At 39.0% G+C, this 16,172-nt stretch overlaps 2 protein-coding genes and 1 long non-coding RNA gene across 3 annotated transcripts; all 3 read right to left on the minus strand.

Moving 5' to 3' along the window:
• Positions 1 to 168: 168 nt before the first annotated feature.
• On the minus strand, positions 169 to 5,243 carry LOC146583941 (otogelin-like protein). Its single transcript, XM_085281529.1, has 5 exons — positions 5,193 to 5,243; positions 2,717 to 2,841; positions 2,112 to 2,324; positions 999 to 1,164; positions 169 to 247 (listed from the first exon to the last, which is right to left on the minus strand). The coding sequence occupies exons 2-5, from the start codon at positions 2,826 to 2,828 to the stop codon at positions 169 to 171; spliced, it is 570 nt and encodes a 189-aa protein (XP_085137655.1). The 5' UTR covers positions 2,829 to 2,841; positions 5,193 to 5,243.
• Positions 5,189 to 13,559, minus strand: LOC146583942 (otogelin-like). Its single transcript, XM_085269144.1, has 10 exons — positions 13,553 to 13,559; positions 13,221 to 13,351; positions 13,009 to 13,115; positions 12,062 to 12,171; positions 11,393 to 11,518; positions 11,042 to 11,150; positions 10,604 to 10,650; positions 9,450 to 9,595; positions 6,216 to 6,348; positions 5,189 to 5,370 (listed from the first exon to the last, which is right to left on the minus strand). Exons 1-10 carry the CDS (start codon positions 13,557 to 13,559, stop codon positions 5,189 to 5,191), a joined length of 1,098 nt encoding a protein of 365 aa, XP_085125270.1.
• A 625-nt stretch (positions 13,560 to 14,184) lies between these two features.
• On the minus strand, positions 14,185 to 15,739 carry LOC146583943 (uncharacterized). The gene is made up of 3 exons (XR_014893275.1): positions 15,626 to 15,739; positions 14,394 to 14,515; positions 14,185 to 14,302 (listed from the first exon to the last, which is right to left on the minus strand). It is a non-coding gene; the product is annotated as an uncharacterized LOC146583943 (long non-coding RNA).
• Positions 15,740 to 16,172: the final 433 nt, after the last annotated feature.

Here is a 16,172-nt window from a genome sequence, read left to right on the forward strand (position 1 = left end):
ACTAAATTAAAGGCAGTTCCCAGTGTTTTCTGTGCTTTCTCTAACTGCTAACTAAACTGCCTCATGTAATATCAGTAATGTCACAGTTCATTGTTACAGAATTTATTTACAAAAATAAAGCCTGACACTCATAAGTCTAGACTGAAGGTAGAAATGAAGGGGAGGAGCTTACTGAACGCCTGCTGAAGTCATGATCACATCTCCTGGTTCATAATCTGCTCCGAGGAAACTGCAGGGGCACTCGCTCCTGGAAAAAAAAGAGACAACCTGACTTGAACTTGTGACAAACCTAAATGGACCGACTTTGGTTCCCCCCATAAATATACATTCACTGCTTAATTTTTTTCCTTACCAATGTTAATTAAGGAGAAGTGGAGGGGAGCAAAATAGACCAGTCTTACTTGAAAAAAATACAGTATTGTATGATTTATATAATATACATTGTGGTAATTTATGTTTAGCTAAGGCTAAAAGCCTTTGTAACATATAGGCCAGTGCCACACATCAGCTTCTGTACTACAAATTCTTTCTCACTGGTTATCAGATATCTGTCGTCCCCAGCCCGAGTGGGAATGAAAGGGGGGTTTCACGATGAATTCCTTGATGTAACTCTATCACATGGTAAGTAAGGCATGGCGCTGCACTAGGATGTAAAAACCTGGGACATTTAAGAGGAATTAAGATGCATGTCTTCTAGGGCAGAGCAAGCTAAAAAGGAGAGCACAATTACCGAGGTCCTCTGGGTCTACAATGTCTGCAGCAAAGATACCAGGTTTTCTACTTAGAAGCTGACCTAAACTTCAAAGCAGATACAAATATCACTTTGAGTGGATTGGTTTGGTGGAGTCACTCCAGCTTCACCACCCTCCACATCAGCACAGCAGGTAGTACTGAAGCTGCTCTGGGTATTAAGTCCCACCTGCTTCATCATATAAATATTTCATCATTTTTTTGCCTTTACATACTTCTACCTACGAATATCACTTCCTCGTCCTTACCTGTGCACACAGGTGTGTGTTCGGTGATTGTAGAAGGAACCCAGAGGACAGACGCAACCTTCCTCACACTCCTCGTCACAGTGCTGCGGGACAGAGAGGGAGGAGCAACGGCGCTGGCAGGAGGACACACAGGTGCCGTACTGCATGTTGGCAGGACAGGTGACAGCTGCAGGGCAAGACAGAGTTCAGCAAAGACTCAGACTCACAGTCAGTTTGGCCTTTTAATGGGAATTAACTTGATGATGGCGTCACTGTATTCTTCATCAAGTTATCAAATTTAACAACAAAGTGTAGAGCTACTGATTGGAGCAGAATGATGGTTTGTGTATGACTTTTTTCCCCTCCAGGGGAAAAAAGACATACGTCTGTTAATTCATCATTTAAAACTTTAGTTTGTCCAGTCATCTCTAAAGTGTGTGACATGCGAGAGAGCCAATAAAGGCAAGCTGAATGGACAGTGCAGAATCATTTCAGATTCGTGACATCAGTTCATCCACTGAGTAACGTTCAAGAAATAGACCTGATATCTGTTGTCATCCATAAAACCAGTGAGGCACATGTCATTAGTGTGCTCCAGTATTTAAACAAAGAATGATGTTTGTTGTGGATCTCATTAAAATGCACTCACGTTCTAACTTAATGACTCACACTGGAATAAAAATAGGATGACAAACTCCTGTGGTTGCCCCGTGATTACCCTAAACCTGTGGGTGACCACTTTGAGTGTAGTTTCACCTTTCAAGACATCCCATACCTTCTTTGGGAAAGTTTTTGGTAGGAAAATTTTCCAAAATTACTCCTAAGCTGGCACTGATACTGTTTGATCTAAACTGATTTTTTTTTCCATGTCATTCCCTAAAAGATTAAACTTCCATGAACAGTCTTGCCAATAACTCATATGACATACTGACATGTATATTGAAATATTAAAATGTCCTCCAAGCTGAAATTTGAAAATCATCTGTGACCTTGAACGGTGAGTTGGGAGAAATATTTGGATTTGATATTAGACATGAAAACAAAAAATATGTCAGAAATAATTGCTAATTTTGACATCTCTGTAGCAGCAGGTACATTCTTGGACAAAATATGTTTGGCGTGAATGTGACTCACCACAGTCAGATATCTGTGATCGAAAGTCAATGATGACGGAGAATCGACGGCAGTGGCGAGCATAGTGGGCCAGCGACGAGCAGAGGCAAGGCGTCCCACACTTACAGGTATCGGAGCGACACTGCTGATGGAAGGGTGTTGGACTGAGGTACTCATGACAGGCAGCAAACAGATCCTGATTCAGCACATCACACATTTCTGAAGCATAGGTCACTGTTAAAAATAGTTTAGAAATAATTCAAGTAAACAAGTCTTGCTCTCTGTGATTCTGATGTCATGAATCAAATACAAACCCTAAATAAAATATTTTTAAAGTTGTTCATTTATGTCATAATCATTGTAAATTCACTGGATAATACAGATAAATATGTGTGTAAAAATATAAGAATAAAAGTAGAAACTAAACTGATTTACACCTTAAACAGAGCTTGGGATACATTTTTACTGTGATATCAACATCAAAATGTCCAAACGTTTTATAATAATACATATGTTTTATTTTATAAAGCACCACTTACGCAGTTTAACATAATAAATGTTATACGACTGAGTAAATATGTTATTTTTCTCTACTGAAACAGAAAAAAGGAGGAAGAGAAACTGACCAGCCTGCTGGTGTGTATCACAGGGATCAAGCTGAGGCGTACTCAGGCTGGACAAACACGCAGACGAAACCTTCCAGGCATTTCCAAAGAGCTGAGGAGTGCTTTCTATCATACCTGATGGAGATCTGAACCAAAACCAAAGCAAGGAATCAGTATGACAGCACACAGATAGAAAAAAAGTCATTTTTATAAAGTGAGTCCAGTGCTATCGTGTGAATGAAGAGTTGCCTTTTGATTTTTGTGGTTACAAGTGTTGTTGTGTTCACAAAATAACATTCTGATAATATCAGAATCAGAATAATTATTAATCCCAGAGCAAATTATGTGGTCACAGTTGCTCAAAGACAGTAAGAACAGTAACCAACTAAATTAAATTAAATATTACAATATATTACAAGTTATAAAATATAACAAAATAGCTATAATTATAAATATTACTGAATGTTACACAAAATTAAATGTGTGTAGTTGACATTGAGGTGCCCCTCTTATTATACTGACTTTTCTCTGTAGAGGATGTGACATCAAGAGTGTGCACTGTGACATCCACATCGACCCCATGGATTGAAACAGGGGTCACTGAGCATGGCAGGAGATTATATATTATTGTAATCAGTCCTAAAAATCTTACAAACATGGTGTCTTACTGACTTACTGAATCTAGGTGGCATTACATTGACCTTCAGTAACACTGGAGTTGTTTTTGACCAGGATATGTGCATATTAACCAAATATGTAGGACTGCCTTCTTGCATTTATCTCTTGAATTAGAATCATCCCGTCTCAGTGATGCTGAAAAAGTTGGTTATGCATTTATTGCTTGTAGGCTGCATTACTGCAATTATTTATCAGGTTGTCCTAAACACTCACTGAAAGCCTTTAGTTAACCCAACATGCTGCAGTGAGAGTACTGACAGGGTCTGCAAACAGAGAGCATGTTTCATTGGTTCCCCGTTAAACCCAGAATCAAATTAAAAAATCCTGCTCCTCACATACAAGGTCTTGAATAATCAGGACCCATCTTACCTTAAAGACCCAATTACACTGTATCTTCCCAACAGAGCACTTTGCTCTCAGACTGCTGGTTTACTTGTGGTTCGTCAGGTATTTAAAAGTAGAACGGGAGGAAGAGCCTTCAGCTTTTAGGCCCCTCTTCTGCAGCTCCCATTTGAATTCAGAAGACAGACGCTATCTCTACTGTCAAGATTAGGCTTTAAACGTTCCTTTTTGATAAAGCACATAGTTAGTGCTGGATCACGTAACCCTGAACCCTCCCTTAATTACACTGCAATAGGGGGCTTCCCATGATATACTGAGAGGTTCTGTTCTCCTTCATTCACTCGCTATGTTTATACACCACTTTAGTTCATCTCGGGCTCCCTCCCCTCACCCCAGCAGGTTGTAGCAGATGGTTGCCCCTCCCTGAACCTGGTTCTGGTGGTGGTTTCTTCCTGTTCAAAGGGAGTTTTTCCTTCCCACTGTTCTCAAGTGCTTGCTCATAGAGGGTTCTTTGATTGTTTGAGATTTTTCTTCTTTCTTTCTTCCTTTCTTTCTTTCTTTCTTTCTTTCTTTCTTTCTTTCTTTCTTTCTTTCTTTCTTTCTTTCTTTCTTTCTTTCGTCAGGTCTTTCCCTTAAAGCTCTTTAAAACTGTTGGTGTGATTTGAAGTTGCATACATAAAACTGAATTTAAAGGCATTTATTTGAAGTGAACTGCATTTTTTAAACTTTTAAAGAAAATATGTGCAGTATTAAATACACATTTTACTTGTACTTCTTTGATCCTTCTCTGAAACATGCTGGACCTGGAACTGATACGAGTACAATAGCAAGCTAGAAGCGACTGACACGGGAGTCCCACCTCCGCCCAAGCCACTATTAATCAGATGGGTTTCACCCAATTCTCTTTGAAGTAGAATAGCTGCCTGCAGTTCTTTCTGACTTACTCCTCTTCTTTTTTTGCCACTAACTATGCAACTAAGTGTCTGAAATGACTGCAGCTGCAAAGCAAAGCAAAAACAAAACAAAAGGTTAAAATTGTGCAAGTCATCACTTTAACTACAGTCTTTTAGTAGTGCTTCAGGAAAAGTGACTCCTTAGCAGCATACGGGCACTTCAGTCAGTAACTGTGATGTATATCCATTTACAGCTGTTAGACAACATCCGCCCTTTATAGTCAGCCATTACGATACGGTACAGTGGAGCTCCTATTCCGCTAACAGTAAATTCCTTGTTGAAGTGGCGTGTCCAGTTGGGCGCTCATCTAGTCCCCCTAAAAGAGCTGATCATAGAGCTGGGCTTTTGATGCTGAGCCGCCGACCAGTGTGCATTACAGAGAGAGTAAGTGTGAGAGGGAGAGCACTTCACCATCACCTCCCTCTTTGCCTCTGAAACAAGAGCATGCACTCTCTCTGTATTATTGGAGGAGGGGTTAACCAAGAGCGCAAGAGGGATCAAAGGTCAGCCAGCACACACTTACAGGAAGTCGTCTTGAATGTTGCCATTGAAGGTGCCGCACAGCCCCACTGTATCATCCTTCCACAGCTCATCCGCCTGCAGGTAAAGGCGAAACTCCTTCCAGCTGTACTGCAGACGCAGGCCGAACGCCGTCCTCACCTGGACAAACATTGATGATAGCTCCTGGATGTGGAAGAGGTCTGCAGGAGATATATATAGGACATTATTTAGCTCAAAGCTGGTGGTGTGCAAAGCTTGTTCTTTTACTTTATAATTTTTCCCCAAACTATGGATCAAGCTACCAGTGTACAAATCTTCATCTTCCTTGCTTTGTTCCTGGTACACTTTTACATCACTTTGCAAATTATCACTATAGACGGGGCATCAGCAGCACTTGTGCACCAATACTAATTAATTAATTGATTAATTAATTGTAGTTACAAACTCTATAGCGGAATCTTTAATAAATAAAGCATAATTGAGTAAGAATGACGATGAAATTTATATCACTCATATCCAAACACATATTTTAGTGGAATCCAGCTTTTAGGTAGGTGCCAGTGTAGACTGTACAACAGCCTATATCCCAAAAGTATGTCATTCATAATAAAACAGCCATTTCAGTTAAAGCTGTTTGTGGAATTTTATTTGGAACTTGTTTCCTTTTCTTCTTTATGTGTATAAGTACAGTTGTATAAAATGAAGGAATGGAAAATCTGTAACAGAACATAAAGAGCAATAGCTATTAGTGTTTTTATTCATTCAGGTTCAAAATATCAGATCACTCTCAGACGCTGTCAGATAAAGCACACAAAAGCCTGTTGACTTGGTCTGAGCATTACTCATGTAAAATGAGTAATGCTCAGAGGAAAGACATTTTGTGCAACACAATGTAGGAGCTAACCCAGTAAAGTATTGTGAAAAATTTTCATTCAATAGCACAGCTGTCATTCAATCTGTCCCTGCCATAACCCACAGAGTGCTGAATAAAGTCGGGCCCTGGATGAGAACAATGCTGGAAGGTGATAAAAGATGAGGAGGTTACCATCAGAATAGGGCAGGGAGATGCGGTACTGTCCAGCAATGAAGACCTCTCCAATGTGACTCAGAGTAATTTCTGTTCTTGGATCTTCATCAATTACCAGGTTAACTGACTGTATGCAGGCCCCATCCAGATTCTGCAAATGAGACGAGATGGTCTGATAAAGCGTTCAGACAGTTTCCCAAACAGTTAAGCAGAATGAAATAATGGGAAGAAACACACTCAAATAAAGCACTCTTCCTGAAAAAATGAGGGAAATATAATAAAGAGAGAGGGCTTTAGTCTGTTAGACAGGTTGCTGGTGTGTAGTGATGGAATAAATACCCAAATCTATAAAAATGGAAAATAATATTCTGATTTCAACCTAAGGAAAAGTCTGAAGTCGCACCGTAGCCCCTACAGAGTGTACTATGCATAACCCACCCTACAATGATGTTAGATGGAAAATTTCCACCATTACTGGTAGTTTAATCTGTAGAAACAAATCTCTGCATATGGACATGCAAATTCTGAAGGAAGGGATATTGGTAATCGCTATTTTTTTTGTTGATCAATCACACTTTATCACGCTTTTGTTGCATGCAGGAAAGAAAATGGAGATGCAAGAGACCTGCTTTTGTTCTTATTATTTACCATTTACCAGTATGCATATTTCCTTTTATTTTCTATGAAAAGCTACATATGTAGCAGGCAGAGATGGGCGTTACGAGTAAAGTAAGGGATTACTATTGCAAAAACGGTAATTAGATTACCGTTACTTTCCCGTGGGAACGCTGCGTTACTGCGTTACTAAAACCGTGATTTTTTGTGAGAATGTCTCACGACAGTGACGTAAGCGAGTGCGCCGTTAGAGACAACAGCTGTGTGCAGATCAACAATGGATCACATATCGATTGTGGGAGAGAGTATGAGCGTGCAGCGTTTAAAGCGTGGAAGTACTGACCTTACTTTGAGTTTGATTCCATAAAAAGTGACAAAAACATTAGCGTCCATCATGCGTGGGAAGAAAACTTCTTTTTACAGCGAAAAAAAACCCTAAACTTCCAAGCAAGCACCGAGTGCCCTATGAGGTAATGGGAAACTCACAGAGAAACTCGCGGATTCTTCAACTGACCGCAGCACACCTGCACCAGGGTAAACCTCCGCCTACCGCAGTCCTGCTTTACAGGTGAAAATAGAGCAATACAGCAGGACCACTGAGTCTTTGACTTTATTTATTTTCTGCTGTGTTTTACTTGCATCTATTTGAAAGAGTGAGTGTAAACACAAAAAATATTTTATTTTATGTGCTGGAATGTGTAGAAAATAGGTTTAAATGTTAAACTAATTTATTCAAGTCAGAGAATGTTGCATATAATTAAATTTTTGCTTGATGCATAAAGTTAAAAGATTAAAACTGATAAAACAAGTTTAAAAAAAAGAGACTTTTCCATTTGATTACATTTTGTATGATGGATTATGTAGAAAAAGTAGAATTGGGCTGAAAGATCTATCGCTTTATCACCTCTTCAGGTTGTAAATCGTGTTTTTAAAAAGTAACTAAGTAACTAAGTAATTAATTACTTTTGAAAATAAGTAATCAGGACGTAATCAGTAATTAGTTACTGATTACTTTTTTCAAGTAACTTGACCAACACTGGTAGCAGGCTACTGCATACTCATTTAACAAAAACATTAAGGCTCAACTTTAGTAATAGATCCAGAGTTTAAAAGCTTATCAGATAATAAAAAGTGGCTAATAATAGAATCAGGTGACAATAGTAGCGAACAGTCTATATGGTATATATGGAAATAAATAATCACAGGCACATGGAACATGCTCTGCAACTCACTGTGCTGATCTGCTGAAATAAATGAAGACACTGTATTTCTTTATCAACAGGGTTTTAAGAAGGCTGGAATGAATGGTTTGGTATGTGAGTTTTAAACTGGCGACTATGTTGCCTGTTCTGTCTGGTTCCATCACTCAACACTGGTGCCAATAAACCTACAATAATAGATTTTTGTTGTTTCTTAAGGGCAGCGGAAACAAGGCTGTAAATACAGCACTGACATAATATAATGACCCTCTAAGCTGATGAAACTAGCAACTGGTGGTTTCTTTCAGCCCCGCTGCAACTTTTGCAACTCCTCTCCTAAACAGCACTGTGAGAACAGTGGCAGTGAATCAGACCAGCAAAAACACACACATGAAACCAAGTAAGCTTAAAGAATTTCAATCAATCAATCTTTCAGACATACAGGTGACTATGCAGTCCATTGTTAATGTCAAAATGTTTCTTATAGCTATAATGAAGTCATTTTAATTTTATGTGACAGGACAATTCAAGTGTTTTAGGAACTTTCAATGCACAATTATGCAAAACAATCACATAAATACCAGGCATAACTGGTGACAATGGTTATAGCAGTTGACATCTAACAATACCCACTGACAGATATTCCACTCCTTGGGCCAAGCCTTGTTAAAACAGAAAAGTCTTATTTATTATAATGTATCAGCAGATTGTACAGTTTGACTATAAAACTTAATGGAGCTATAAAATATAAATGCTCAAGGCCATCACTAATTCACAAAATCACCCAAGTTACTCTGGCTCACTTTTATTTCAAAAGTAAGGAAGTCTGAGTGAGACAATAAACAACCTGCTGCTATGAATCATCTCTTTCATGAATGGCAAAGCCCCGTAACCAAAAGGTTTTATCATCCCTCCTACTCTTCCCATCATTCACCTCCTGTTTTTGCATAACCTCCTCTCTGTCCAAGCCCCCCACCCTTCCAGTGCCCACTTCACTACAAAGCTGTCCGCAGCTCTGTCAGTCAGGCTAGATAAGGTAATCCTGTTTAGTTGGCTGTTAGAGGTCTCGGGCCTTGGCTCTGACAAGTGGGACATCTCATATCTCCCATCACCTGTCTGCTCAGCAGCTCAAAAGTCTGCCGGGAAACTGAAGGCTCAGAGATGAGGGGGAAAGAGACGAAGCTCTCAGTCTTTTGTAGGTTTTTCTTCATGATCATTATCGGCCAGAGCAGTTGTAGCAAGGCTCTAAAACAAAAATGACCTGGACTGAGGGGAGTATTATGATCTACATGAAAGACAAATTGCACGTATTTGTAAGCCGAGCAAGTGAATAGTTCTGATTGCAGTAGGTAAAGTGGGGGAGTTGTGCAGTCTGTCAAATAGGTAGGAAAATGTAACAATCATGTCAGAACAAGCAAGCAGATGATGTGTAACTCACAGCTCCACAGGCGGTGTTCTGGATGGTTACTGTAAACTTTGCTGAATTGCGACTCTTGGCGAGGACATACTGGCATGTTGCAGGAAAAGTATAGATCCGTCCATCAAAGGACTGAAAATACATGTCGCCTGTCACCGAGCACTCGCCTGCAGACAGAGTGGTACATTTACTGCGAGTGTCCGTGTGTGTACTTCAAACAAAAGTTAATGCAAATGTATCCCGTTCCATAGCACTACTATAGCAATAAATAAACAGTCCTGTACATGTTAATCAATTGACAGTTTATGTTTTTCTCTCTGTGTAAATATCACACCTCGTCTGTTTTTGGTCCACAGCTATTATTGTGAGCTTTCTCCAGCCTTGCTTTGTTCCATATCTAATATAACTGCTTTGCACTTGGTTTTTACAAGGAAGCTTGGTTTTTCTATGCACACGAACCACAAACTTTATTTCCCCCTTAAGTATAAAGATTTTTTTTCTTCCATTCTACCACAGCATTCTTCTGCATATTTCTTTAATTTGTGTCTCTTAAAATCAACAAGTTCAACCTTTAATAACTTGCTACCATTCTGAAAATGTCAAGAATTATTGTTCCTCTTGATTCCATGAGTCCATGCTTTTTTTCCCCATTTCTAACAAGGCAAAATCTGTCCTTCTATTAGAACTTTTGCCTTAGTCATCTTTCTTTTTCAAAAATAAGCATATATTCCAACTTTCTTTTCACTGTCCAACAGGGGCAGGTGTTTTATAGTACCTTACCAATAAACTCTTCTCTTCCCTTAGTACACTGTCTATTCTCTCTTCTCAAAAATAGTTTTCGCACATTACTTAACAATGAACCATCAAAGCCAGAAGTGTTTTGTAAATGCACTAAAGTGACTAAAATCACTCACTAATTACTAAAATTATCCATTTAAAATTTATTTCTTTAGACTTTTGTACTTGGTTTAAGCCACTTTGGCATGTATGACAGCCTCAAGTCTGTTTGGGAATGATTCTCCAACCTAACTCTCACAGTCCCCATCAAACACTTTCATGGAATCATTGTATAGACTGAAAGTATTTAAGTCTGAAATCAAATTCACTGAATCTTGTTGAAAAATTTACTAGTCGAGTATATCAATAAACATTTCCCACAGGGGAAAGGGACAAACCTGGGCAGCTGTAGTCAGTGCAGTTCCACACTCCACCCACGCATGCACTGAAACAGAAAGCAGAGACGTCCACAGGTGGCTCTGGGAACATGAAAGGCTGAGCTAATCAGCAGGATCACTGAAAGAAATTGGACTCACTGCACTCAGGTGGTCAGATCTGAGAAGATTAAAAGGACTGTATGGGGAGCGTAGGATAATATCTTGTCTTTAATACACAATACTGCAATTTTTTATTACACAAGGAAAATCAAAGCTGTCACGTTATGAAGTGTTGCCAGAGATGTTATTAAAAAACTGTAAAAATAAAACACGCCTCACTGTTCCCTAGCTTTTTATGGGATGAAGAGTATTTAAACAGACAAACCAAAGACGTTTAAGTCTCTTCATCCAGATATTTATGATGGCATACAAGGTAACAGAAGTGTTACCACTGCTCACCAGGTGTTGCATTCCTCCTGCAGCGTCTGACCAGATGGATAAAACATACCGTGGTACTCACAGGGACAGTCAGAAGGCATTACACAGCCTCCATCCTCATATATTAGACCTGGGGACAAAGATTAGAGATTCAGATTCAGACTTCAGATCATCTGGGGATGAAAAAAAAATCATAAGACTGATAAGACAGAAAATGCAAATAATGTGTTAAAAGTAAAGTATAGGCAATATAATAACAGTATTTTTTATTATTATGAGATTTATGTTAAGGTCATTACACAAGACAAACTATAAAGATAAGGAACTATTTTGAATAGGAACATAAGAAGCAGAATCTCAACAGACACTCACCATCGGGACAATAGCATCCATCCAGGCAGGTGAGCTTACTGTCAATACACGTTCGCTCCAGGTTGCAGGACTCCGGACAGCAGCTGATACATTCCCTGTGCTGCAGTCCTAGAGAACACCGCTTCACTGGTCACAGAAACAAAACACAACACATACGTCAAAGCTTTAAGTTTGCTTCTGTAAAGCCCAATTACTCTTGCTGCCATGATCACTGAAATACAGGTTATAAACTGAAATTTGAACCTGACACGTCTGCAAAACATAAACAAATGTGCTCAATTAGCACCTTTTCTAGCTAGCTGGTGTTCATTAGCCTGTTAATAACCTGCCCTCCAGTTTACTTCCACACTTAAATATTCTTAATTATTTTACATTAGATAGCCCTTTATAACTATTCTACTAGTATAAATTATTTTAACCCAGCATCTGTGCCTGTAAATTATTCCACATTCATATTTTGTTTTATCTACTATGTTCAGGTAAATCCCTTTTTTATAAATCTTTATAAATCATGTTTTTGGACTTGACTTTTTTTTTTTTAACCTTGTAAATATATCATTTATCATCTGAAATAAAAAATAGAACAATTTCAGCTACAAGTAAAACTAAATGTATCATTTTTCTTCTGTTCGTCCTGGCACACATTTTAAAACACCTGGAAAAACGTACCACACTGAGGAATGTGCTGCCTCCACTCATGCAGTGGGTGGTCAGCATGGGCGCATGCCCGGGCGTACTCGGTGAACACCTGGCATACCACATCACCATTGGGATCCGACCTTCAACAGGGTAAAAAACAAAAAGGAACTCTTTGAGAAGAGCCAGGAGAGGTGTAGCTACAGAGCCAGTTATGCTGAAATGAGACTGTGCAGCTCAAATAAATAACTACTCACCAGCTGCTCTCACCAGTTTCCAACTAGCATACAAAATTAATAAATAAAGCTATATAGTTTTATGCTTATAGTTGGAAAATTGTAGTGTAGCTACGTCAGTCATGACAGTGATGATTTCAGACCAAGTGAATCCTGTCATAAAGTAAATTCTTTCTTTAGTTCTTTAGTTGTAGGAACAGATTGCCATGGCTAATGTTACTCTCAGAGGGGGGTACGTTCAGGATCATGGACGTGAGCCATGAAAGACACAACTGAGTGTCTTTTAGAGTGGGATCATTTTGAACGAGTAAGTAACCAAAGTGCTCACAGTCTGAGGACATGGATTGAAATGCAAAAACTAAAATGTGGGTACATAAGGATATGTGCAAAAAAGGGCTCTCCAACCACCTGTACAGGATGTTACAAATTTTTAGATAATGTTACGTATGTGTCAAACTTTTATGATGTTTTGATTTGCTTCAGAATTAGTATCAGTAATTCAGAACAATGACTCTGCTGTTCATGACAGCAGAGTCATTGTTCATGACTCTGCTGTCATGAACAATATCAGCAGAAACTAAATAAATGTTTCTTCTAATTTTAAAGTAGGAGAAAGATTCCACACATTTCGCAAGGATAAACTATGGATACTAATGGTTCATACCATATAATTTTGACAACACTCAGATTTTTCCTCAAAATGAAACCCTTCCAACAACTAGATCTTAAATCGGTTGCTCTTACATGCAGAGGTCGTTGGAGCAGCTGGCCATGTAGGACAGCGGACTGACAAAGTCATGGCAGCTTTGAAATGGTGGATCCAGCAGCATTGCACACACCTCCTCCACCTTCTGTCACCACAAAACACATAAAAACACTTTTTTACTCATCTAGTAGGTAATTTTCTCAGTTTCATTTCACTCATCTCGCAGTTGCTGTTTTATTTGACACCTTACCAGTAAAACATGAGATTCGACTGTAGCACAAGGTGAAGGGAAGCCAGAAGGCACCATAGGACATCTTTCCTCATGTGGATGTGTCTCTACCCAGCTATTCCCAAACATTTCAATTTCATGAGTCAGCACGCCTAAGAAACAGATATCATGTCTGTTTAATTATGTCAGTAGTTTTGCCTCCTTTACACTTCTTCACATCTGGAGTTCAGTTGAGTGTTTTAAAAGAAAAAGTGAGCCGTGTCTTTTCTACTTCATGGTTCAAGGATCACCATCAGTTTTAACCTTGACCTTTCACTTTTTAGCTGAATGTTAAACTTATAACCACTGCTTACCAGTCATGGCTCAGCAGAGATGGCAAAAGTACACAGATTCATCACTTAAATAGAAGTACAGATACTTAATTTTTTTCAATAATCTGTTTCATGGACATAACTTCTTTACTCAAGCAAAAATTAAAAAGTACAGACTCTGAAATTAAAAAAGTATTAAAAAAGAACTAGCTCCTTTTCTATTTTTTGCCAAGTTAACTAAAACTCATGTCATATAAATACTGTAATAAAAAGGAATACAGACTTCATCTCTTATAATTCTAATGAACGTACTCAACTTGTATTGTATGTGTCATGAAGAACAAAAGCAGATAAAAACAAAGAGATTTTTTTTAAAAAATCTATCTCTATTTGCTGTTGCCTGCATTGTAGAGGGTGGCTTTGCTTCCTCGCCTAAAGAGAAAAATTTGTATACTCAAGGGTTAAATTGGAATTCAACTGGTGTGAGAAACCCTAAGATCAGCTGCTGCTCTTTGTGGATTTACACAACTGAAAGAGACATAAGCAGATGCTACATGAGCAATGAGACTGAAAATGATCTCACCATAGCTCATCTTCAGGTCATCGTGGACGTCGGCATTAAAGTTACCACATAAGCCGCAGGTTCTGCCCACAAACTCTGGACTGAGCTTGATGTAGACAGAGCCGCTTCGTCCCTCCCATGCCAGCGTGAAGCCGTGCTGCTGCGTTACTAGCACGTACTGTGAAATCTGCTCCAGCTGCAGGTCGTGGATGTGATGAGGCAGCTGCAAACTAAACACAAACAGGGCGATTCCAGTATCATATAAACACCACCTTACCTGAAGAGATGTAAAATAAAACATACAGAGAGAAAGCAGCTAACCTTTGGCCTTTGAAGGTCACATTGGTGGCATGTAGCCTGACTTCTCCCTCCCATGGCAGGAAGAGGCTGACAGATCTTTGGCAAGTGTAGGGGTCTGAAGTACAGGCCGGGTCGTTGTGGACCTACAAACAGAGAGGTGGGACATTAATTTAAAACAGGTGTGGGTTCATTACGGATCTGCGCACAAATAAAAACTGTGTCATTGAAAATGTCACAATTTTCATGTTATTCTTGGCCTGTCACAGAATTCTTATAATGCACATTTAATTTTTTTTTCTAGTCTAATTCTTTTTTAGAAACTGTCCGGGGAATGAAAATCAAGCCAAGTTATATATTCTTAGCTTGTTGTAAAACAGTAGTAAGACTCTCCTCAAGTCAGATTTACCTCAACAATACAAGATATTTGTAAATGAATTTAAGCTACCTATCCAAGGAATCAGCCTTCATTGCGACATAGGTCGACATAGAACTTACAAGGAAAAGTTTTGGACCAAAATGCACAAACCTTTAGGGGTTTCGTTCAAATCCAGTGCTGAAAATAGTCCATAACAAATGTATTATTTGCACAAAAAAAAAAAAAGAAAAGAAACTGAATCCAGCTATTTTAAAAAATTACATAGAAATAGCATTTCATTTACATTCATTTAGAACCAATGGACCAAATAGTTCTAAAAAGCAAAAGTATTTAAAAAGCTGAAACGTGATCCTAAAAGTAACACACACACCTGCCACTTTGTAACATTTTTGAGTGCGTCATTTTATCTGCTACAAAGGAAAATGTCATCTCCTCTCCTCGTAACATGCTCTGTTAGGATTGCTGCACTGTGTTTTCATATGTTATCATTACTGAACTTCATTATTTAATTAATCCAAACTACATTTGGATCTTCTAATGTCCCCTGTTTAGGTTGGTTTTTCCCTACACAGATAAGGTATCTGTTGCCTGTTCGGGGGAACAAAGTCCTAGTCTGTTGCAGATACTTTCAAGGCACAGTGGGTAATTGCAGCATTTAATGGTAATTGACTCTAATAACCAGATAGCTTTCACTAATGTTCAGAGTAGATCTTTTCCTCAGGCTGAGTCTGAAAAAAAAGAATGTGTTTTGGGGCAGGAGGCCACAGAGTCCAAATTTTCCCCAAACTGGAGGCAGGCGTTGAACCGAAAACTACTGGGCAGCTGCTCACCTGGAGGTTTTATTTCACCCCAGCCCAGGTCCATGTGGACGACTCACCTGGACAACAATGCTGGCCTGGGTGGTTTCCTCACAGTCCCTCAGTAAAGTATAGGCGCACCGGCCTGGGAGGTAGTAGTAGAGGCCGTCAAAGGTCTCAAAGTTGTACTGACCCCACGTCCTGCATGTCATCTCCCTCTCAAAGCCAGAATTTGGAACTAGGAATATAAACATGAAAATTTCTCTTTTCATATCACTTAATTAGCCATTAAGACACAGAAATGCTACAAAACACCCTAACAAAGCTTTTCAATTTAGCACCTTTTAGTATTTATTAGTGTTGTATTTTTGTCCACTTGTTAAATGTACAGTACTGTGTAAAAGTACTGAGTCACCCCTTTTCCTTTTTATACTTTGCTAGGAAAATGGGAGATAGGTGAAGCAATGCAGTGAAAGATGCACAAACATACACGGAAATAAACTATATAAGGCAAAAGCAGGCATTTTGTTATGTTCTCTGTCAAGATTATCCCACGCTGCCTCAATAATATTGAGGTGCAGACATTGGGGAGGCCAATCCATGACTGACACGTTACACTGTATGTTT

This window comes from Mchenga conophoros, linkage group LG1 (genome assembly GCF_057382185.1).
Source record: "Mchenga conophoros isolate Kocher_MC1m ecotype Shallow Benthic linkage group LG1, M_conophoros_male_GT1.1, whole genome shotgun sequence".
NCBI classification, from domain to species: domain Eukaryota; kingdom Metazoa; phylum Chordata; class Actinopteri; order Cichliformes; family Cichlidae; genus Mchenga; species Mchenga conophoros.

Excerpts from the sequence above, each read along its gene's own strand:
- LOC146583941 (XM_085281529.1), bottom strand. The coding sequence starts at position 2,828 with ATGATAGAAAGCACTCCTCAGCTCTTTGGAAATGCCTGGAAGGTTTCG. Across the intron at positions 2,325-2,716 it reads TGATACACACCAGCAGGCTG|TGACCTATGCTTCAGAAATG; the intron begins GTCAGTTTCTCT and ends TATTTTTAACAG. Across the intron at positions 1,165-2,111 it reads ATCACAGATATCTGACTGTG|CTGTCACCTGTCCTGCCAAC; the intron begins GTGAGTCACATT and ends CTTGCCCTGCAG.
- LOC146583942 (XM_085269144.1), bottom strand. Across the intron at positions 12,172-13,008 it reads TGCTCCAACGACCTCTGCAT|GTCGGATCCCAATGGTGATG; the intron begins GTAAGAGCAACC and ends ACCCTGTTGAAG. Across the intron at positions 5,371-6,215 it reads CTCCCTGCCCTATTCTGATG|ACCTCTTCCACATCCAGGAG; the intron begins GTAACCTCCTCA and ends TATCTCCTGCAG.